This window comes from Pteronotus mesoamericanus, unplaced genomic scaffold (assembly GCF_021234165.1).
Source record: "Pteronotus mesoamericanus isolate MK-2021 breed Mesoamerican mustached bat unplaced genomic scaffold, CSHL_Meso_final contig_347, whole genome shotgun sequence".
NCBI classification, from domain to species: domain Eukaryota; kingdom Metazoa; phylum Chordata; class Mammalia; order Chiroptera; family Mormoopidae; genus Pteronotus; species Pteronotus mesoamericanus.
Genome location: NW_026555137.1, coordinates 467,766 through 487,838, shown reverse-complemented (window position 1 = coordinate 487,838; position 20,073 = coordinate 467,766). Strand labels below are relative to the sequence as shown.

Genomic DNA, 20,073 nt, shown 5'->3' with positions numbered 1-20,073 from the left:
AGAGCCAACCCCCAGGCTGGGTTCTGTCCTTGTGCGACTCTGCGAAGTGGAAACAGAGACGGAGGCGCCGCGGGTGGGGCCGGGCTCCTGCCCCCGGGCCCGCTGGTCCGGGCGGCTGGCTGCGCTGGGCCCCAGAGGGCTGGGCGCAGGGACAGGCACCTCCCAGGACTCGGGCAGCCTGAGACACGCAGGAGGGACAGCCAGCCCGGGACGTGGGCCGCACAGGCCACGGGGCGGCCACCGGTGCCCGGGCCGCGCCCCCGCGCGGGCCCGCCCGCAGTCCCCCGCCCCCCGCCAGGCCGCCCTCCCAGACCCCGACTGGCCCCTGCAGTGTCGAATGGTGGATTTTAGTCTTTGCTTAAATTAAAAAATTAAAATATATATACATATATATACTGTACACACAGGACAATAACAGAAGTGTTGAAAAGGGCAGGCCAGGAGTGGGACGGGGCCGGGGCGGGGGGCGGGGGGCGGGGGGCGGGGCGGGGGCTGCTGAGAGGGGAGGACCCCCGGCAGGGGAGGGGCCCAGGGCAGGGGACGGGCAGGCGGGATGTTAGGGGACCGGAGGGGAGCGACTTATTTTACAATAAAAACAGGAGTTCAAACCTCAGCAGAACAGGGTTCTAGGATGCCCAGAGGGCCCCTCCCCACACCAGTGACGAGGGGGGTCTCGGGGGACGGGGCAGGTAGGCGGGAGCTCGGCTTCAGGTCCGGAGGGTGGGCTGCTGGTCCGAGGCGCGGGGCCGCGTTCTCAGCTTCTCCGCGACTTCGAGTGTTGAATAAGCCACTGTAGGGTGATGTCTGGGTGGGGACAAGGGAACGGTGACCGGGCTTCCAGTGCGGGGCTCCTGGGCGGGCGGGCGGCGGGCGTCCTCAGACCCAGGCGATCGAGGCGGGGCGGCCAGGCCCAGGGCGGGGCCACACAGGGGGATGGGGCCTCCCCCAAGAACCACCGCCCTGGGGCTGGGAGGGGAAGGGGGGACTTTGGGGGCCACAGACCAAACGGCCCACGAGGGCCTCTCCCCGCCTCCCCCGCCCTATGGCCCGGGACGCGCGCCGCCCCCAAACCCACGCACCAATGTTGTCCTTTTCTTTGCACGAGATGGAATAGCAGCAGATCTCGCGGTCCTGGATGGCAGATAGATTCCTGCAGGGGAACCAGAGAGGAGTCTGCCGGGCCGGGCGGGGCCCAGCGGGGCGAGGTCCGGGCAGGTGGGCTCTGCCGCCCCCGTGTGGCCGGCGCTGGGAGCGGCAGCGCGCCGCCGCGCCGCCGGCGCCCGGGGCTTGGGGTCAGGGAGGCAGCGAGAAGTCCCCAGACTCACATTTTCTCAATCAGCTCCTTCTCATCCAGCGCTCCCGGGAGGTCTCGCTTGTTTCCCAAGACTAAGACCTGCAGAGAAGGAGCAGGGCCCGGTTCAGGGCGTCTGCCCGCCCCTGCCTGTGCCGGCGGCGCGGCCCGCGCACGCTGCCGGGGCGCCCCGCCCCCCACCCCGCGGGCGCTGACCGGGATCCCCTGCAGCTGCGGCTTTTCCAGCAGGTTGTGCAGCTCGTTCTTGGAGGCCTCGATCTTCTCCTGGTCAGCGGCGTCCACCATGTACCTGGAGCAGACAGGGCGGGACAGCGAGTGACGCCCCAGGGAGCGGGAGGTACAGGGGCTGCGTCTGGTGGAGCAGGAGGGTTTCCTGGGGGGCGGTGGCGGGGGAGCCTGCAGGAGCTCTGGGCCTCGGGGTCCGTCTTCCTACGTCCCCACTAGGGCAGGGCTTGGGCCTTCGGGACCAGCCGGGAGCCCCCCGCCCCCCCGAAAAGCAACCCTTTGAGGCCTTCACGGGGAGACCGCGTCAGGTGGGGAGCGAGGCGGAGGCAGGCCCAGGGCCTCCTGCGGAGAGAACTCTAAAAAGCCAGGCCACAAACAGTGGGGGCTGGACTTCGGTTTGGGCGTCTCCACGCAGGGGGAGGTTGTTTTTAAAAAGCCAGGGGTGAACCCCTTAAATGACACAAAACTCAGGCCGGAGGTGACTGCGGGGCGGGGGGGCGCGGGGAGGCAGCTGGCAGGGCGCGGGCGGCCGGCCGTGCACAGGTTACCACGAATCAGGACCGGGAGGCGCAGCCGCGAGCCTCGGGCACTCACACGATGGCGCTCACGCCGCGGCAGTAGCGCTCCCACATGCTGCGGAAACGGGGCTGCCCCCCGATGTCCCAGAGCTGGGCGAGAAGAGGCGCAGCGGTCTCAGCGGCAGGCAGGCACCCGGACCGCTCCCTCCGGGGCGCCCCCCCCCCCCCGCCCCATGCCCGCTCCCCCCTGCGGGCTCCACTCCCATCCCCCGCTCGCCCCTCCCTCACGCTACCTTGATGGTCACGTTCCCCTTTGTGATCTTGCGCATGTTGAACCCCACCGTGGGGATCATGTCCTCGTTGAACTGTCCTGACTGGAGGGAGACGGGGCAGTTGGAAAAAGGGGCAAGTCAACCAGACCCGCGAGCTCCTAGCAGGTGGCCACCGGGCTGCCTGAGGGGTGGGGGGGTGACACAGAGCCCCCCGCGGTCACAGGGACCAGCTCGGGGGCATCCGCAGGCACCCCCCCCCCGGAGGTTGCCCGTGGCGCCGAGGCCCCTGAGCCTCTCTACGCAGACAAAGGCCAGGCTCCTGCAGAGGCTGGGCCGGCTCCCTGTGGGGACAGGCACCTGCCCTGAGCAGTCGGGGTCTGCAGGGCAGCCCCCCGAGGTGCGACGCACACCCAGCACTTCGTGGGTTCTCCCTGGTCTTGGCACCTGCGCCGCGCCTGTGAGTGCGGGCCACCCGCGCTCTGTGCGACCTGTTCACGGCGTGCGACCCCCCAGCCCCTTCAGGACGCGGCCGCGCCCGCGTTCACGACGTCAGTAAACGCTGCTGGACGGCGAGGCCTTGACTGCGACTCTCCTCCGCAGAACCCATTTCCAAGTCTAGCCATTTCCATCTCCCCTTGAAATCGCCCCTGAGATCTCTAGGCTGTTCCAAGGTTGCCAGAGGCCCCGCCTAAGGACGGACCGACCCCCCTCAGGGTCACGGCCGCGCCACACGGAGGACGCCGGCTGGCGCCCACGCGGCCTGGTCCCCGAGGGTGGCACCCCACCCTCTCCTGCCGGGTGGCAGGAATAGCGCGCCTCGGGCCCCACGGGCAGGTCGGGGCTCTGACCACCAGCGAGGCGTGCGGGGCTGTCCCAGCCGCGGCCTGCGGGCCACAGGCCGCCCAGGACGGCGGCCCATGCGGCCCCACACAAATCGTAGGTTTATGTAACACATGATGAGATGTTTTTGTGGTTACGTGTCACAATGTATTCCATGTGTGACCCAAGACAACTCTACTTCTTCCTGCGTGGCCCAGACGCCAAAAGGCTGGGCACCCCTGGTAGGAGGTGATGCGTCTTCTTCAGAGCCCGTGCGCCTGCCCCCCAGGGCCCCCTGACCGAGAGGCCCCGGGTCCCCACTGGTCTGCGGGAATCCCCGCCTCGCCCAGGCCCCCGGATGTGCGGACCGAGCCCAGGACTCCCGTCACAGGCGAGCCCAAGGGCTTGGGGGCTCCGGCCCCCCACCCCACCCTGGCCCTGCACGAGCCGCGGGTTCCGCTTCGGTTGGTGTGGGATTCTCTGGGGAAGGGCCTCCACGTTCTATCCGATACCAAAGGGGTCCAAGGGCCCCTTGTGGTCAGGAGTCACTGAGAGGGGGCGCCCTGAAGAAGCCGCTCCTCTTCTGGCTGTAGGGGGGGCAGCCACGCCTCCCGTAGCCCCCAAGTCCCAGGCGGGCGCCTGCGGGACCAACGTCCGCTCAGTCCCCATCCTGGCCGGCAAGGACGCTGAGCCCAGGTGCACTTACCTCCCGGCCCGCGGGGGCTGGGAAGGGGCGCCCGAGCCCGCGGGCCTCAGGGTCTCCTATGATGCGCGGGAGCAGGGTTTGTCTCGAGGTTGGTGGGCAAGGGTCACAAAGGCGTTGGGGGCAGGAGGACCCATCGCCGCTCCTCAGGCGCCGGAGGACCCTCGGGCCCCGAGAAGCCCACCCTGGGAGCGGCGACCCTGGGCAAACAGGGTGCCGGGTGCACCTGTGAGCTGCGCTGACCGGGACCCCGTGAGGGCTTCCTGTCGCTGCTCATGCCTCCCATCCTCACGAGCCCCTCCCCGAAGGTCGGGAGCAGCCCCAGCTGGTGCGGCCCCAGTGGACTGAGCGCCGGCCTGCGAGGCCAAAGGGCACAGGCCCGGGTTGCTGGCCAGGTCCCCGGTCGGGGCGGCGTGTGAAAGGCAACCGACCCATGTTTCCCTCACACACGGATGTTTCCCTGCCTCTCTTTCTCCCTCCCTCTCTTCCTCTCTAAAAATAAATAAATAAAATCTTTTTTTTTTTTTTTAAAGAAGTTACGTGCCGTCGGTCAACCACAGTCCAAAAATACTAACTGGAAAATTCCAGGAACACGTAGTTCGTAAGTTTGAAGGGTGCACCGCTCGGAGCGGCGTGACGAGACGTCGCGCCGCCCCCTCTGTCCCGCCCGCCTGGGGCCTGAATCGCTGCTTTGTCCAGTGTCCATGCTGCCCGTGCAGGACAATAAGGCAGCCTGGGACCAAGAGACCACGTTCCTGTAGCTCTGATTGTGGTATATGGTCTTATAATCGTTCGATGTGATTGGTCGTCGTCGCTCCCCTCTTCCTGTGCCGAGGCGACAGGTGAACGTCGCCACAGGGGTGCACGGGCAGAAGGAAGCTCGGGGTTCGGCGCCACCCGCGGCGCCAGGTGTCCCGGGACGGTGGCTCGTCTGCCCCGCTGAGGGAAGGCCGCCGTGCGCCCAGGGCAGCCCGTCCGACCTCCGGTCTGCACCCGGGAGCCCCTCAGGCCCTTCCTCCCGGGTCAGCCCCGACTCTGCCCAAGTGCCGCTGCCCTGTGGCCTGCGGCCCGCGGACACCCCAAGGCAGGCTTTTAACCATCAGAGAACAGCCCTCTCCCCCTCCGGCAGCGCGTCCCCCGCTTCCTCGTGCCACATTTTTCAGGACTCCGAAGGTGCGTCTTAGGCTCCTAGAAACATGGTCTCTAATTTTTTTCCAGGTCACGTCGGCCGCTGAGAAGCTGGACACCTCAACCCAGTCTGCACTGATGGTGAGATCTCACCGAGGGAGGGAAACCGAACGGAGAAAAAGCGGAGGCCAACAGGCCCAACACGCAGGAGAGAGGCTGGGGAAGTCGCTGGCCCGCTCGGGTCCGCCCGAGCCTTCCGTTCCCTCGGAGAGACGCTCTCCGGCGGTCATGCCTGGGGTGGGCAGGGCGTGCACACGGGGTGGGCACAGTGCGTGGGGGGGGGGAGCGTGGGAAGGTGGGCACAGCGTGAGCGGGGGCGGGGAGCCCCGGAGGGTCTAGGCCCCCGAGTGGCAGCCCCGGCCCGCAGCTCCAAGGCCGCGCTATTTTGCGACATTCCTAAAGCAACATTTGCTCGCACTTAGGACGGTGCATCAAAGGACAGATCTCATGTCAAAAGGGCGGTGCGTGTGCTGGGGAGGGGACTGTCCCTGTACATCCCAGACACTCCTGACCCTGTCAGAGGGACCTGCAGCAGCCAGGACCCGCGCTGCCCCAGCGGCCCCGTCTCCGGAGGGGGTGCTGGCCTGGAGGAGCCGCTCCTGACCAGGAAACGGAACCCACCGGGGTCGCGGTGGGGCCCTGCCCGGGAGCCCGGCTTCCTCGATGCTCTGGGAGAGCTTCCCCGGGGACGGCAGCCTCAGCCATTAGGGCGGCGACGACTTATTTCTGCTCTTGGCTGCACCCCAGGGACGGCTCCTGGATACAGATGCCTGGAAGCCAAGCCCCCAGGGCCTGGGGGTCAGGGTCAGGCACGGGAGCCCGGCCAGGAGCCCGGGGCCCGGCTCAACGCCAAGCCCAACCGGCAGGGTCCAACTCCAGGGCCGGAGCCCGGGGGCCGTCACGCTCAACCCCTGTCGGGCCGAGGCCGTTTGCAGAGCTGTCGGAGGAGGGCCGCCGGCACCCCACACGGGCCCTGGGGTGCCTGCCCTCCGGCCTCGCCTCCGCCCTCCTGTCTCAGGCGGTGCCTTTTCTTGGGACCTGTCAGGCAGGGCGCGGACCCAGGCCGGCCAGCCGGCCACAGTGCGTTGCTGACCTTCCTCGTGGGCATTTTGGGGCAGCCTCTGGCCCACCCACCATTCCGAGAATCCTCGGTGTGGGGCCCGGGAACAGGTCCCCGGACAACCGCAGCGCTGGCCCAGCGTCCTGAGCGCCCAGCTCGTGCAGCGGGGCCGGGTCGCACAGGCCTGGCGGCCGCCGTCCCTGCAGCCTCCGCTGGCACACCGCAAGGCTCATCTTCCCCTTTTCCCTGAGACAGAGACTTTAACTCCTTCCCCACCCCTCCCGGGGCACGGAGGCACCAGGGCACCCGCCTCCGGCCTGACTACGGAAAGCGCGTGGGGCTGCCGTCCCCCAGGCCCCCGAGTGGGCAGTGCCCCTCCAAGTCCTCTCCGGTCCCCTGCGCCTCCTCCTGCTGCAACTTCGGAGCCAGGCGGGGCCTCCACGCTCCCTTCGCGAGGCCCTCCTCCCCGGAGCCCCAAGATGCGCCCCTCGGGGACGGGCTCCTGCGCGAGCCCAGGGCCTCCCCCGCTGCCGCTAACCCCGGGCGACACCGCCCCTCCCCCTCACGGGCGCTGGGGCTTCCTCTTCCGGCAAGAAGGGGTTAAAGCGTCAGGGCGCGGCCCGCGGGCCCCGGCCCCCTCCTCGGCCCTGCGGCCGCCCTCCACGCGCGGGGTGGGCAGGCCCGGGACTTTCGCCCCGTCATGCCCCGTGGCGCGGGGGCGGGAGGGCCGTCGCGCGGGGCGGAGGGTCCCGCCGGCCTCGTGACCCCTCGGGGCGGCCGGTCCCGGGCGCCAGCCCCGTCCCTGGTTCCCAGCCCCTGCCGTGCTACCCTGGCCGGGCGGGAGCGCGGGCCGCGCGTTCCCGGTCCCCACGGGCCGCGCTAGGCCCCAGGCGCCCGGCGGCTCCTCCCCGCGGCGTCGGCCCGGCCGGGCGGCGACCCGGCTCCCCCCCACGGCCGGCGGGCGGGGACAGGCCGACCCCCGGCCCGCGGCCGCGCCCCGTACCGCGATCACGTTGACGAAGGTGGTCTTGCCCGAGTACTGCAGCCCGACCAGCGTGAGCTCCATCTCCTCCTTCCAGAACAGGGCCTTGAACCAGTCCAGCAGCTTGTTGAACAAAGCGATCATGGTCGCTGCGCTCGCGCTCGGCCGGAGCGGCCTCGGTGCGCCGGGTCCGCGGGGGTGCGCGGGGCTCGGGCGCGGGACGACTCGCGGCCGGATCCGCTCTCTGCTGGGTGTGGCCTCGGCGCCTCCTCCGCCGCCGCCCCCCGCGCGCCCGGAGCCGAGCCGGGGCCGCGTCCTGCTCGCGCCCGAGCGCGCGCGCCTCCCGCCGGAGCGGGGCCGGGGCGGGGTGCGCGGGGCCCGCGGGCTGCGGCGTCCGGGCCGCCTGGGGAGCGAAGACTCGGCTTATTTGTCCCCTTCCCGCGCTGCCGCGCCCGACTGGCACCTCCTTCCTTCCTCAAGGGCGGTGGGCCGGCGCGGGCGAGGCCCCCGGAAAGCGGGAACACGTGTGCAGGGCGGAGAGGGTGGGTCCCCCCGCTACCCAGGACCCGAAGACCAGGCTCGGTGCCGGGGGGCAGGGGTGCGGGTGGCGGGGGGACGTGGAGGCTTTGTCCCCTACACCCCTGCCCGGGAGCTCGGCCACAGGCCCCTCTGGCACATCCCCTGCATGGTTTGGGTGTTTTCTGACCCCTCTTGTTTTGTTCACAATTTACTCGAACCACTTGCTTAGCACCTTCTGGCCCAGGGTGAAGTAGATATTTGAGGTTGATGTTGATTTTTTACTGCGATCACCATGATACTTAGGAAAAAATCACACGGGACGGGAGGGGCGGGTGCAGCGAGAGAGAGGGGCAGCAAACAGGAAAGTCGGCCGGTTCGGGGAAGAGCCAAGGGTTTCTTCCAGAGGCCGCTCGGGCGCCCCCTCTGAGGACCACCAGGCCTGCGGGACCCCGGGCTCCCTGGCCAAGCGGCCCAGGCTCCGGGCTGCCCCGCCCCCGCCGGGGGCGCTCTGGTGCTTGGGTGCCACAGGCTTGTAGGCCATTCAGTCAAAGGTGCGGAGCCGGCAGTGTCGGCCTTGGCTGTCACTCCACGAAGGCGACCCCCAGCGACGGCCGCGGCCCGCAGGAATCCCAGGCCTGGCCCCGCACGGCATTCTGGGTGGGTGAACATCATCTCCGCAGGCCCCGCCCTTCCCGGGTCCCTGTGTTGCCCCCCAGGCGCCCGCTGCCCGGGTTCCTACACGGACGCAGTTTCGCTTTGCGTGCGTGTCCCCGGAAGGGCCAGGAAAGTCCCTGGACCGCGCAGCCTGCCCCGGTGTGTGGCTTCCTCCTCTCTTCGTGGCTGTAAAGAGGCTCCAGGGTCCCGGGGAGACCAGGGAAGGATGGAAAGAATCAGCCACCTAAGACTTTATTTCCTCACTCGGTTGCTTTTCCAGAGCGGCTGCGCCGTCTGTGTTGGGGAGCGCGGTGGGGCTGTGCGCCCCGGGAGGGAGCCTGCAGGCTGGCGTTGGGGAGCCGGCCTCCACACTGGCGCCCCTGTGCTCCAGGCAGGGCGGGGCTCCGGAGGGTGCAGAGCCCAGCTGCCCGGGGACTCGGGTGCGGACAAGCCCCCTCCAGGGCTGCAGGGAAGGAGGGCTTCCCCGGCCCGGCAGAAGCATGAAGTAAACAACCCCATCCCAGCGCCGCTGGGTGCTCTTCAGAAGGGAGGCCTCGCGGAGGGTGCCGGGCCTCCCCGGGAGGCGCTGGGGGGAGTGCCCGGTGGTTCCGGAGGCAGGGCAGCCCCTCTGGGCCTGGGGGAGACCCCCACACTTTCCCTCTTCCAGAGACACCAACTGCCTGGCCTGTCCCTAGGCACATCCGTCCCCCTGGGACACCCGTGGGCCTGGGGCGGTCTGGGCGGCTGGATGCCCTCACCGATGGGCGTGAGGAGATGCGTCCCCACTGGGGCGCGGAGAACCCCACCGAGGTCCAGACAGGCCTTCTGGCTGCAGCTTCTGGCCCGTCTTGGGCTGGGCTCGGGCGCGGGAGGCTTCCCTAGCCCCGGCAGGTGGCACCGCAAGCGGCTTCCCACTGTTTCTCTTCAATGGCAGCAAGTTGCGCAGAGGCCACATGCGCTGGGCACCCGGGTGGGCAGCACTCTCGGGTCTGCAGAAAGGCCAGCCCCGTCCTCGCGTCCAGGCAGACAAAGGAGGTTCCCCTGGTGTCCACGTGGGGCCACCAGAGGGAGCAGGGGGCGGCCAGTGGGGAGACCTGGCGTCTGACCGTGGTCCTAGCTGATTGGCGCCCTGTGAGCCCCATGTGCCGAGGGGGCGCCTCTTCCCCGGGCCGCCCAGGGGGGCTGCAGGTCGGAAGGCCCAGCTTCCCCGGCCCGGGGGAGGGGCAGCTGGGCCGGGGGCGGGCGCAGGGGTCAGGGGCTGGGCTCCCCCGGCAGCTGGGCGGCATACAGGGCCAAGGTGTGGTGCAGGAACTGGTACTGCTCAGCCGTCTGGATCATGCCCCCCCTGTGGGGACAAGCACACGGGCGTGAGTCCCTCGGCCGCCCTCGTGTCCCCGGGGAGCCGGCCAACCCCGCGCGTCCTCTCTGCTTCCTGCTGCCCCTCAGACCTGCCCCCCGGAGCCCCCTGCCCCTCACGCAGGGCTGAGCCTGGGGGCTGTGCCCAGAGGAGCCCCCAGTGGGGCGTGGTCTTGTCTGATCGTCAGCTGCCGGGCCAGGAGCATCCCTGGGCGCCAAGGCTCCCGCTTCCCCCTGATCTCAGAAGTAAAGGAATGACCCCACAGCCGCGCGTGGTCGGCTCTCACGTTCCCCAGCCGCTCCGGCCCCGGCTAACTCTACCCCGCGGCATGTCTCTGCGGAAGGGGCCCAGCAGAACAGCAAGAGCTCAGAGGGGTGTGCACTGCAGCCGGCGGCCGGTCCCCTGTCTCCAGCCCAGAGGCCTGTCCTGCCTCCCCCCCGCCCCCCGTCACTGCCCAGCACCTAGGACCAACCAGACCCCACCCCCTGGCCTTTCCCCCCGAGGAGCAGTTTGGAAAAACAAAGACAAAAACAAACAAAAAAAATCACTGAAGGCTGGGGTCGGTCCACAGGGTGGCGCAGCTAACTCTAGCTCCCCAAGCAGAGGTTCTGGATAGAGATTTTTTTCGTGGGAGCCCAAGAAACAGCTCTGTGAGCAGAGGGCCCTTCCTCTCTCACAGGCAGTGCTCGTGGGTCATGTGCCTGCAAGCGCTCTGACCCGGGAGGCGCGGAGGCCACTCGGTGTCCTTGGTCCACTCACACCCATGGGCCCACCTGTCCAGCCGCAGTTGGCACACGATGCCCAGGATGTCCACTTCCCCTCGGGCCTTCAGCTGTTGGCAGCCTATCCGGGTGGCGATGAAGCAGCCGGTCCGCCCGATCCCTGCACTGGGTGTGGCCGGGGAGGGGACGGAGGGTCACGGGGGGCCAGAGCGAGGGGCCAGGCTCTGCACCGCCGAGAAAGCGGCAGGAAGTAGCGCGCTCTGGCTGGCGGCTGCGGGCGCGGGGGCAGGGAGGTGACAAGGCCTCAGCAGGTCACAGCCGGCCCCGGATGAGCTGCGTTCCTTACCGACCTCGCTCTGAGCCTCGGCCAGGTCACCCTCGGTCCCTGTGGGCGTCTGATAAGCGCGTGACAGCGGTTTCCAACGGACAGAGCCCGTGCTGGGGCGGCGACCCTGAGCCTCCTTATCTGGCTGGGGCTTCCCCCCAGCGAGGCTCCTCGCCGTGGCCAAGGCCGCCCGTCCCCACTTCAGGCCTCCCTCCGTTCTCTCCCTCGCCCTTGACTTTGAAATCTTCTTGGGTCTCCTTCTCAGGAACCCCTGAGAGACGCCACCTGCCGCCTCCCCTCCCCTCCAGGGACCACCCGTGGGTGGGGGGGGCCGCCCCTTGGCCTCTGCGTTCTGCTTTGCCAGGGAAACGCACTCCCGGGAGGCGTCCTTATCTTCAGGGTGTCCCTGCACGGCTCCCCCTCCTCCCCAACCCGCTCTTGACGTCGTCGCGCAAGTGCTCCTTTAAATGGCAGATCCAAGCGTCTTAGCTGGGCCTGTGAGGGCCCCCCATCCTCGGGCCTCATCGCTCTCCCGCCCGGGTGACCCCCGGCCCCGCCTCTCACGGCTCCGGGCTCCGGGCCGGTGTGAAGGCCTCCCCTCCGGGGCTTTGCACGCCCTCCCCTCGCCGCCCTCAGGTCTCGGCTCAGCGAGACACCCCGTGCCCCGGGAAGCGCCCCGAGCTGGGCCGCGCACCTGCAGTGGACCAGGATGGGCCCCGCGCCGGCCGCCGTCTCCGGACTGTCCCCGACCTCGGCCACCAGGCGCAGCAGCGGCCCGGCCGACTCTGGGGTCTGGTGGTCAGGCCAGGCTGAGAAGAGGATGTGCCTCAGGGACCGGCGCTCCTCCTGGTGCTGGCAGGGGCAGGAGGCCGGGGTCAGGGGGCACCGCCCTCCTCCGCGGCACCGGTGCCGGGGAGGGCGAGGCCGGGGCGGGCGGGGCTGGCTGTCTCCTGCCTGTCGTGCCCCGCCCCCACCCCAGCGTGCCAGGAAGGCGCTCGGGCCAGGAGAGGGGACTGTCCCCTTCTGCCTCCAGCCAGCACGTGACTTCAGGAAAGTCCCATCAGCCCATTTTCTTCACCCAGAAAATGGGGACACCGCTATCTGGCGGGGTCACACCCCGGGAGGTGGGAGGATAACGAACCGAGAGAGGAAGGTCGGACGAGCGAACAACGCCGCCGTCTGAAAACAGGCGGCCCCCGGCAGGTCCCCACGCCCCGTCCTCCTCGCCAGGCTGCCGGGTGGCGGGTCTCCCTGCTGCTTCCTACCCTCCGCTCTGCCCTGAGACCCGAACCCACATCCCTCCGTCTTCTGCGCCCCCGATGCTTCTGGTCGATGCTGGTTCGAGGAAGGTCAGCGACGTCAGCCCCGGCCCCGGGGGAGCGGGGTGGCCCGGCCGCCCTGCGGGCCCGGGGGTACCTGGATGGTGAGCCGCCGCACGGTGTATTCCGGGAGCTCTCTCTCCTCCTGGACGCGGAGCCGGAAAGGCCCGTAAGTGCCCTCGTCTGTGGGCCAGTAGTGGACACATTTCTAGGAGAGAGGGAGCCGGGAGTCAGAGGGGGAGGGGCCTATGAGCTGGGGCCGGGCCAGGACAGCAGGAAGGTCCCCTCCGCACCCCGCACCCCACCCCCCACCGGCTGCAGATGGAACACCCACACTCTGGCCGGAAAGCCTCCGCAGGGGGCGTGTGTCTCCGGAGCCTTGCCACGTGGGCGAGCAGGCCTGCCTACAGGCGCTCGCAGCCCCCCGGGCTTCTGTGTGTGCGCGGCGGGCGGGGGTGCAGCCCTCCCTGGGTTCCCCCGGGGCCGCGGCTCCGCCTCGCACCTCCTTGCCCTCGCGGAGCTGAGTGAGCATGACGATCAGTGACACGCCCTCCTGCCACACCATCTCCCAGAAGTCCGGCACCGTGTTGGGCATCGGGCCCTGGGTGGCGATGTAGGCCTTCTCCTGCCCGTTGTGGCCCTGGGGGGGCACAGGCCGGGGGCAGCAGTGAGAGGGGCGCTCGGGCCCCCGGGCCCTGCAGGTGCCGGACGAGGCCACAGCCCTGAGCTGAGACACGCACGCCCACGCCACGGCACGCATGCAGACACGCGTGTGCCCATAGACACCATGCAGGCACGCGCGCACACATGGGAAGCGCGCGCCGGGAAGGACCCGGGCCCCGGAGCGGCCCGCCTGGGCTCGGATCCTGTCCTCCTGCCGCCGGCGGCTCAGGGCGGCGGTGAGGCCCAGGCCTCTGCGCACCTGCTGGCGGCCGCAGGTGGGGATCCTGCTCCCCAGGCTCCCAGCCTAACAGCCCTTCGGCTCCGGCGCCTGTCCTACCGCTGCGGGGCCCTAGGTGGTGCTCTTCCACTGCAGTATTTGGGGCCCGGAGCCCCCTAGGCCTGGCCTCCCGGTTCCTGTCGGTTCCCGTGCGGCTTGACGGGGACCATGTCCACCCAGGAGGGGCCGCTCGGGGGCAGGTAAGGGAGTGAGAGAGGCAGTGGGTCGCCCATTGGTGCAGAGACCCCGGGCTCAACCGGCCTCCTCCCGCCGGGTCAGAGTTGGCAGGGATGTGAGGGGCGGGGGCGGGAGATGCGGGGTCCCCTCTTTCAGCTTGTTTTGCATCCTCTCTGTTTTCTTGGAGTGCAGGGGGGCCCGGCGTCGGGCCAGCCTGGCAGGACAGCTGTGAGCCGGGGGCGAGAGATGCTCCTGGGGCCCCCAGCCGCCAGCCCCACGCGGCACTCACGCGGATGTAGTTGGCGTTGATGTAGCCTCCGTCCTCTCGGCTCCGGGCCTGGCCAAGGCACACCCGGCTCTGGGGATCTAGGCGGTCAATCAGCGGAGGTCAGAGGTCACGAGGGGACCCGCAAAGGCCGAGGGCACAGGGCGGAGGGGGGGCCCCGTGGCGACCACAGCACCTCTGTGGGGCTGTGACCGCTGTCTGTGTGGGCGGGCGGGGCTGTGGGTGACCCCACGGTTGGGGGGCTCGGGGGGAGGAGCGGCGAGCGGGGCTAAGGGGCTGCGTCCTGGGGCTGGACGGGGGGAACAGGATTGTAGCGGAGGGTGGAAGAGAGCCGCCGAGGCGGAAGTCTTCGGAGGGCGGACGTCAGCCTCTCCTCTGGGGGCAGGGAAAGGGCTGCCCCAGCCCCGGGCCCGCAGGGCGCTGAGGGCGGCCGCGTGCTCCCTGCCGCCCGGCTCTGGGCAGGCGGAACCTCAGGCAGAGGGGGCTCCCGCTCTGGGGCTGAGGAGCCGGGCGGCGTCAGGCCCAGGGCCTGCGGTCAGCGGCTGGGCCGGACCCTGCACTGAGCCCTCAGGGCTGCGTGCTGCCCACGTACGGCCTCGGGGTGCGGGGCGGGAGCGTCTCCCCGGCCCCACAGTCCCCGCCTCGGGCCCCTCTAGAAAGCAGCAGGCGCTAGTCCCTGGCCCGTCGAGCTCACAGCCCCCTGGCCTCCGTCTCAGACTCCCCGACGCCTTCTCTGGGCGCCGCCCCTGCAGAGCCTCGCTGGGTGCTCCCCACAACACCCCCAAGGAAGAGGAAGAAGGCTGGGTGCCCCCAGCTCTCACACCTTGTGCGACGGCTCAGCGACTCAGTGTTGCCGTTTGTAAAATGGGGGCACCATAGTGACACCATAGCGCTGACATCAGGGGTCATCCCGAGGGGCTCTGGGCAGAGCCGGGCGCCCAGGGGCTCCCCCATGGGCGGGAGGCTGACGCCGGGGGCTGGGGTGCCTGCGGCTCCCGCCGTGTGACGTGGGGGCATCTGCTGAGCGTACAGCCCTGGGCGCCCTCCCTGGCCCTTCCCTGGCGGAGGGCGTGCTCCCCAAACCCCGTGCACCCCCGGGACGGCGCGCCCGTCACTCCCGCCGTTGTCCTTACTTGGCAGGATGGTCTTGTACCGGTCCTTGCAGGCGTGGCCCGGGATATCCAGGTCCTCAGGGCTGACAAAGTTTGGGGGGATCTTCTGGTGGGGGGAAGACACGTGTGAACAGCTGACACCCTGGTCCAGCCCCTGGTCCCCTCCTCCCTTTTCTGCTGGAGCTGGGCCCTGGCCGTCCGGCACCCCCGCCCCCCGCAGCCGCTCAAAGGTCTGGGTGGACAGGGCAGAGGCGAAGCCTGGGGCGCCTGCCCCCCGCCGGCCCCCAGCCTGGGGTTCTCTCCCCTGGGCACCTGCAGAGGAGGCCCCCACAGCGCCGGGCGGGCGGAGCCCCTGACTCAGAAGGGCAGGGGGACCGTGTTCTTACCAAGAACTCCTCCTCCAGCTGCTGGGGGCTGGGGGGCTGGTGCTGCAGGGCCCAGCGGGTGAGGGGGTGCCCGGCGGTGCGCAGGAAGTGCAGGGTGACCTCGCGGGGCGTGCTCACCGCGCAGATGGGCTCCACGGCCCCCAGGGACCGCACGTCCAGCACCAGGGCTACACTGGAGCCCCGCCTGTGGGCAGGGCAGCGGGGCCTGGTGAGTGGGCACCTGGGACCGGGGCCCTGCTTCCGGCCCCCGCAACCCCAGGCCCCTCCGAGGCCCCGCGGCCCCGGGAGGTCGGGGTTCAGACCCCTCCTCGGGTTCTCCTCCCTCCTCAGCCCGGACAGGGCGGCCGTGGGCCCAGCGGCCCGCCCCGGCCCGGCCCCCAGAGCTTGGACCGACGTCCAGACCCAAGACAGCCCTTCTCCGGGGGCCTGGGGACAAAGTTGGGAGCAGGAACAAGGGCGACATGAAACCCTGTGTCCCAGCATGTTAAGGGATGCAAATTACACGCAAATGAGCCCGGGGTTTCCTTTGCCGGCTGCAGACAACAACTGAGGGCCCCCTCCCGGACGGTTCTTTCTGGGCTGGGGGCGGGGGGCGGCGGGCAGGGGAGCGAATGGAGGGCACAGCCCACGGGGGGGGGGGCTCACCTCTCCTGCAGCCGCACGTGCTTCTTGGCGGGCGCTTTGGCGGGCGGTGGCTGGGTCATGGCGACCCCCCGAGACCAGGCCCACAGCTGTGCTCCGGAGCGCCCGCCACGGGCCTGGACCATGCTGGGGGCTGCCGGGCCCGGGGGAGGCTCACCCAGCCATGAGGGTCGCCGGAAAGACGACGGCCGGGGCTGCGGAGCGCCGGGCTGCGCGGCCGGAGAGGGGCCCCGTCCCAGGCCGCCCTCTGGCCTCCTCCTCCTGCGTTCACAGGGCGGCCTGGGTCCTTGTCACCCGGGCCAGGCCAGGCCAGGCTCTGCGCCGGCGCCCAGGGTGGCTGGCGGTCTGCGGCGAGAGGAAGGGCACGGTGAGAGCAACAACTGCGGGTGAAGGTCGAAAAGGATTCAAAAGGTGCAGAGAGGGGCGGGGGGTGCCCGGGGCCCAGGCGTGCGCCGGGCTGCAGGCTGGCGGCCCGGAGAGAAGGCGGGGGAGGAAATTCGCAGGGGGTGCTCCGTGGAGAAGGGAGGGCGCAGCTCACAGGCACCACCTGCCAGCCCAGCCCCCCGGCCTTCTCCGGGAGGGAAGCCTCAGGCCCCCAGCCGCCGGCGGGGACCCCGGCGCCGGCCCCTCGCGGGACCCTCTCCTGAGGGCCGGCAGGCCCCGCCCCCGTTCGCCCCGGCTTCGGGGGTCTCCGTCCAGGGAGGTCGACTGGGGGTGTTCCTTCCTCCTCTGCCCATCCCCCCATCTCCTGCCTCCCTAACCGTCACAGGAAATGGCCTCACCAAGCCCTCGAGCGACACGCATGGGGAGGCCACGGCTGGGGGCAGGAGGGGGCACGCAGGCCGGGGGCAGCCCCTCTTGGGGGACGGTCCCTGTCTCCCAGAGCCAGGGCCTCGCTTCCGGGGTGTGTGTGTATGAGAGTCCCTAAGGCCGCGGGGTCGCGGCGTGGGGGACGGAGGGGGCCGCACGGACGCGGGCCGCGCCGAGGGGCTTCCGCAGCCGGCGGGGCTTCCCCGCTCTCGTCTCCGCGGCCCCGCGCCCCGGGGCGCCCCTTTCCCAGACAGACCCTAGGGCACCCAACGCGCCCCTCGGGGATGCCCGCCGTCCCCCGGGGCTCCCTGACCCCAGGGCCGCGGAGCCCCTCCTGCCCCCTGTCTGGACTCACCAAAGCAGCTGTGCTCCGGCCTGCCTCTTGCCAGCTGTCTGCCTGTCTGTCGGTCTGTCTTTGAGGCCAAGGAAGCTTCAGGAAGCCAGCTTCCTCCGCCTGCCCCTCCTGGCTGCCGCCCACGCACACCCAGCTGCACGCTGCCCTCCTGCCGCCGCCAGGGGTCGGTGCCTCCGGCTGTGCCCCTCCGGGGACGGCCCGGCAGTGTCCCCGAACCTCTGCCCGGGCCCAAGGCCCGTCCCGGGCCGGCCAAGCGGGACACTCCTGACCGCCCGGGGCCCCTCCAGCCCTGCCTCTGGGCTGTCTCTCCGCTGGGCCAGTCACATCCTGCTGCTGCTGACTTGCCGGGCAGACCCCCAGGCGGCAAGCCGGCTTTGGCCGGAGACGGGTGCCCGCGTCTCTGCTTCTGCCTCAGAGCCTGGCGCCGGCCGCACGGTGCCCTCCGGAGTGAGGGGGTCCCGGTCATGGCCAGGCTGCGCTCAGGGCTGAGGCGGGCAGACAGGGTGGGCGGGGAGAAGACCACGGGGTCGTCCCGGGCCTGAGCCCCACCGCAGCTCCTGGCCGCCCCTGGTCGGAGACGGGCCAGCCGCCGGGGAGCAGCAGCAGAGCCAGCTTATAGCAGGGGCCGGGGTCGCCCCCGGCCTGCAGCCCCCTCCAGGCCGCCCCCCGGAACGCGGACATCGACTCAGACGTAAGGGCAGCGGACAGTCTTCGCCCTCACTGCAGGGTCTCCTGTGCCGTCTTCGCCCCGGAGGCGCCGGGGGCCTCGGGAGTGGCCCCCCGGCCCAAGCCTCCACTGCTCCCCGCCCCCGCCTCGCCTCAGCGGGCCCCGCGGGGTTCATGCCCACAGTGCTCCTGCCTCCGTTTACTGGTGACGCTCCGAGCACCCTGCCCTCCCCGGCCCCCGACACGCACAGCCTGTCCTTCCTCTCCCTCCTACCTCTCCAATTCAGCTGTCCAACGGTGGCAGCCAGAAAGAGTCGAGGTGCAATAGGCACGGGGGGCGGTGGGGAGGGCCGGCCCCCGCCGGCCCGGGGGCCCGAGGCGAACCTGGCAGCCCCGTGGAGCCGGCGGCCTCCCAGCGTGGCCCCGGCTCCGGGCGCGGGGATGGGACAGGCCCCCCCCGAGGCCCACGGGTCCTGGCCCCTTCCTCCCGCTCCGTGCTCCTGGGGGCGGCTTTCCCGGGAGGGGGCTGCTCAGAGCTGGGTAGCGCTTGGTACCCGAGACGGGGGAGGGGCGGGAGTCCCTGGGCCCCTGTGGGGACTGACCCAAGACCGGCCCCTGCCCCAGCCGCCCCCCCGCGCTGGAGCCAGCAGTACGGCCCTGCGCCCGAGGAGGGGCAGGAGGGGATTGGAAGGAGGGCCACGCCGGAGATGGTTATCGCGAGCAGGAAGCCAGGGGAGAGCAGGGGGAGGAGGAAGTGGGCAGAGCCGCCCCCGCGGGGCGGCCGGTGCCCCCAGTTTCCGCGGCCCGAGCCCCGCTGGCTGCGAGCGCCCCTGACCTCGCCAGGCTACGTCCACGGCGGCGGGAGTGGCTGGGAGCTGAGCTCCTGGGCGATGCACAGGTGGTCCCTCCGTTCCCTCTGGGTGTGTTTGGGGGACACGGTCACTTCTGCGTCCTGCACACCCTTTTCCCTGTCTGCTTAGAAAGGCCGGGGCATCGTGCGGGTGTGGGGCGCGCACACTGCCCACAAGCCCTGTCTGGGGGCCCGGGACGCCCCACCCGCCCTCGTTGGCGGCTGTGGGTGCTGGAGGCCCCTCCCAACCCCCTTCCCTGCCTCCGAGGCCTCCCAACCTCCACCCCCCTCCCACGGCCGCCGCCTCCCCGTGTTGGGGCTGAGCTTCCAGCCGCCCTGACTCCAGAGCACGTAGACCCACAGCTGAACCAGAGAGGCCTGTGTGCGCCCAGTGGCCTCCCGGGGCTCTGGGTTCCCCTCAGGCTCCCGCCCCAGCGGGATGGTAACAGCGCCTCCCGCTTAACTCAGCGGGCGCGCCCCGAGCGGAGCTGAGCGCTCGGCAGGGAGAAGGCGGCCCGGGGGGGCCGGGGGCGGGGGCAGCGTCTGGGTCAGCCCTGGTCCCCGACTCTCATCTCCCAGCCCGACTGTGGGAGAGGGCCGCCCGGGACATACAGCGCCCCCGCCCTGTCACCCCTGATCCCTGGGCCGCCAGCCACAACCCCCGAGGCGCAGGCGTTCTCGGGACGTCATCCCGAGGTCCCAGAAGTTCTTGTTTCCCGGCAGCACCTCGGGAGCAGGCCGGGCGGCTGCCAGCCCCGGAGTCACGGGCTGACACCCTGTCACATTCCACACACTCCACAGGCCCCTCCCCAGCCCTCGGCGCCTCCTCCTGGAGAAGCCCTGGGACCCTAGGCTCTCTCGCCCCTTCCAAGTCCTGGACCAGCTTCAGGGTCCCAGCCTGTTCCTGGCCACAGGGCGGGGGGAGGCCAACGCCCAGGGCCGGGACCGGGGGTCCTGTCCGGAGGAGGCGGGGAGGCTCGAGGCAGGGGGGCGGTGAGGGGGCGGGACAAGGTCTGGGCCGCTGGTGCGAAGTCGGGAACCCCCCTGCTCCGCCCCCAAGTCCTGTGGGCCAACGGGGCGCCCATCCCCCTCCCGACCCAGTTCCCTGACCCCAGTGCCTTCTCTGGGGAGGGCTTTCCTGTGCACCCCACCCCCAGGCTGGAGGACCCGCAAATCAGGCCAGCTCCGCACCGGGACCCAGGGCCAGCGGCCGCCCTCTCTCCCAAGCCCAGACCCTGTGGAAAGGTCGACGGTCATCCGTCCCGCAATGGGGCCCTTTCGTGCCAGGGCCCTCCTGGGCCCCCCGTCCCCGACGTCACCGGGTGCCCAGGGCACCCCTCGTACCCTGGGGCTCACACACGCAGGCGCGCGCCCCCGCCCCCGCCGCCTTCCCACGGCCTGGCCGGGAACAGAGGCCCCCCCAGCGTGGGGGTGGCCAAGGCCTGGCTCCGGGTAGGAAGCCTGGGCCAGGAGGGAGCGGTCGGGGGAGGCCTGGCTCGCGCGCGGGACCCGGACGCCGGGACCATCCCCAGGCCCTCGGCCTCCGGGCTGGGCCTCTCCACAAGGAGGCGGTGAGGTGCTCTGAGACCTCGGGAGGACCCCCGGGCTCTCTCAGGGGAGGATGTGGGTTTGTCTGTGGGGACGAGACACAGCTCTTGTGGGACTTTTTCTGCTGAATGGAGAAGCTGGGGCCGGGAGGGTGCTAGTTGTCTTTCTGCTGCCTCTCCGGAGCCCTCCGCCCCCTCGGCAGCTGCCCCAGGCCGGCGGGGGCTGCCAGGTGTGCCTTCTGCGGCCAGGTGCCCCACAGGACTCGCCGCGGGCTGCGCTGTCCTCCGCAGGCCCCTCCCGCGGGGACGCTTGTGGGGGGTCTGAGA

At 70.7% G+C, this 20,073-nt stretch overlaps 2 protein-coding genes across 2 annotated transcripts; both read right to left on the bottom strand.

Annotated features, from left to right (window-relative positions):
- Positions 1 to 538: 538 nt before the first annotated feature.
- ARL8A (ADP ribosylation factor like GTPase 8A) lies at positions 539 to 7,418 on the bottom strand. Its single transcript, XM_054576533.1, has 7 exons — positions 7,101 to 7,418; positions 2,349 to 2,429; positions 2,132 to 2,205; positions 1,508 to 1,601; positions 1,326 to 1,393; positions 1,080 to 1,150; positions 539 to 804 (listed from the first exon to the last, which is right to left on the bottom strand). Exons 1-7 carry the CDS (start codon positions 7,221 to 7,223, stop codon positions 755 to 757), a joined length of 561 nt encoding a protein of 186 aa, XP_054432508.1. The 5' UTR covers positions 7,224 to 7,418; the 3' UTR covers positions 539 to 754.
- A 2,085-nt stretch (positions 7,419 to 9,503) lies between these two features.
- PTPN7 (protein tyrosine phosphatase non-receptor type 7) lies at positions 9,504 to 15,658 on the bottom strand. The gene is made up of 9 exons (XM_054576536.1): positions 15,522 to 15,658; positions 14,877 to 15,060; positions 14,512 to 14,596; positions 13,382 to 13,458; positions 12,478 to 12,615; positions 12,073 to 12,183; positions 11,351 to 11,508; positions 10,383 to 10,496; positions 9,504 to 9,597 (listed from the first exon to the last, which is right to left on the bottom strand). Exons 1-9 carry the CDS (start codon positions 15,641 to 15,643, stop codon positions 9,504 to 9,506), a joined length of 1,083 nt encoding a protein of 360 aa, XP_054432511.1. The 5' UTR covers positions 15,644 to 15,658.
- Positions 15,659 to 20,073: the final 4,415 nt, after the last annotated feature.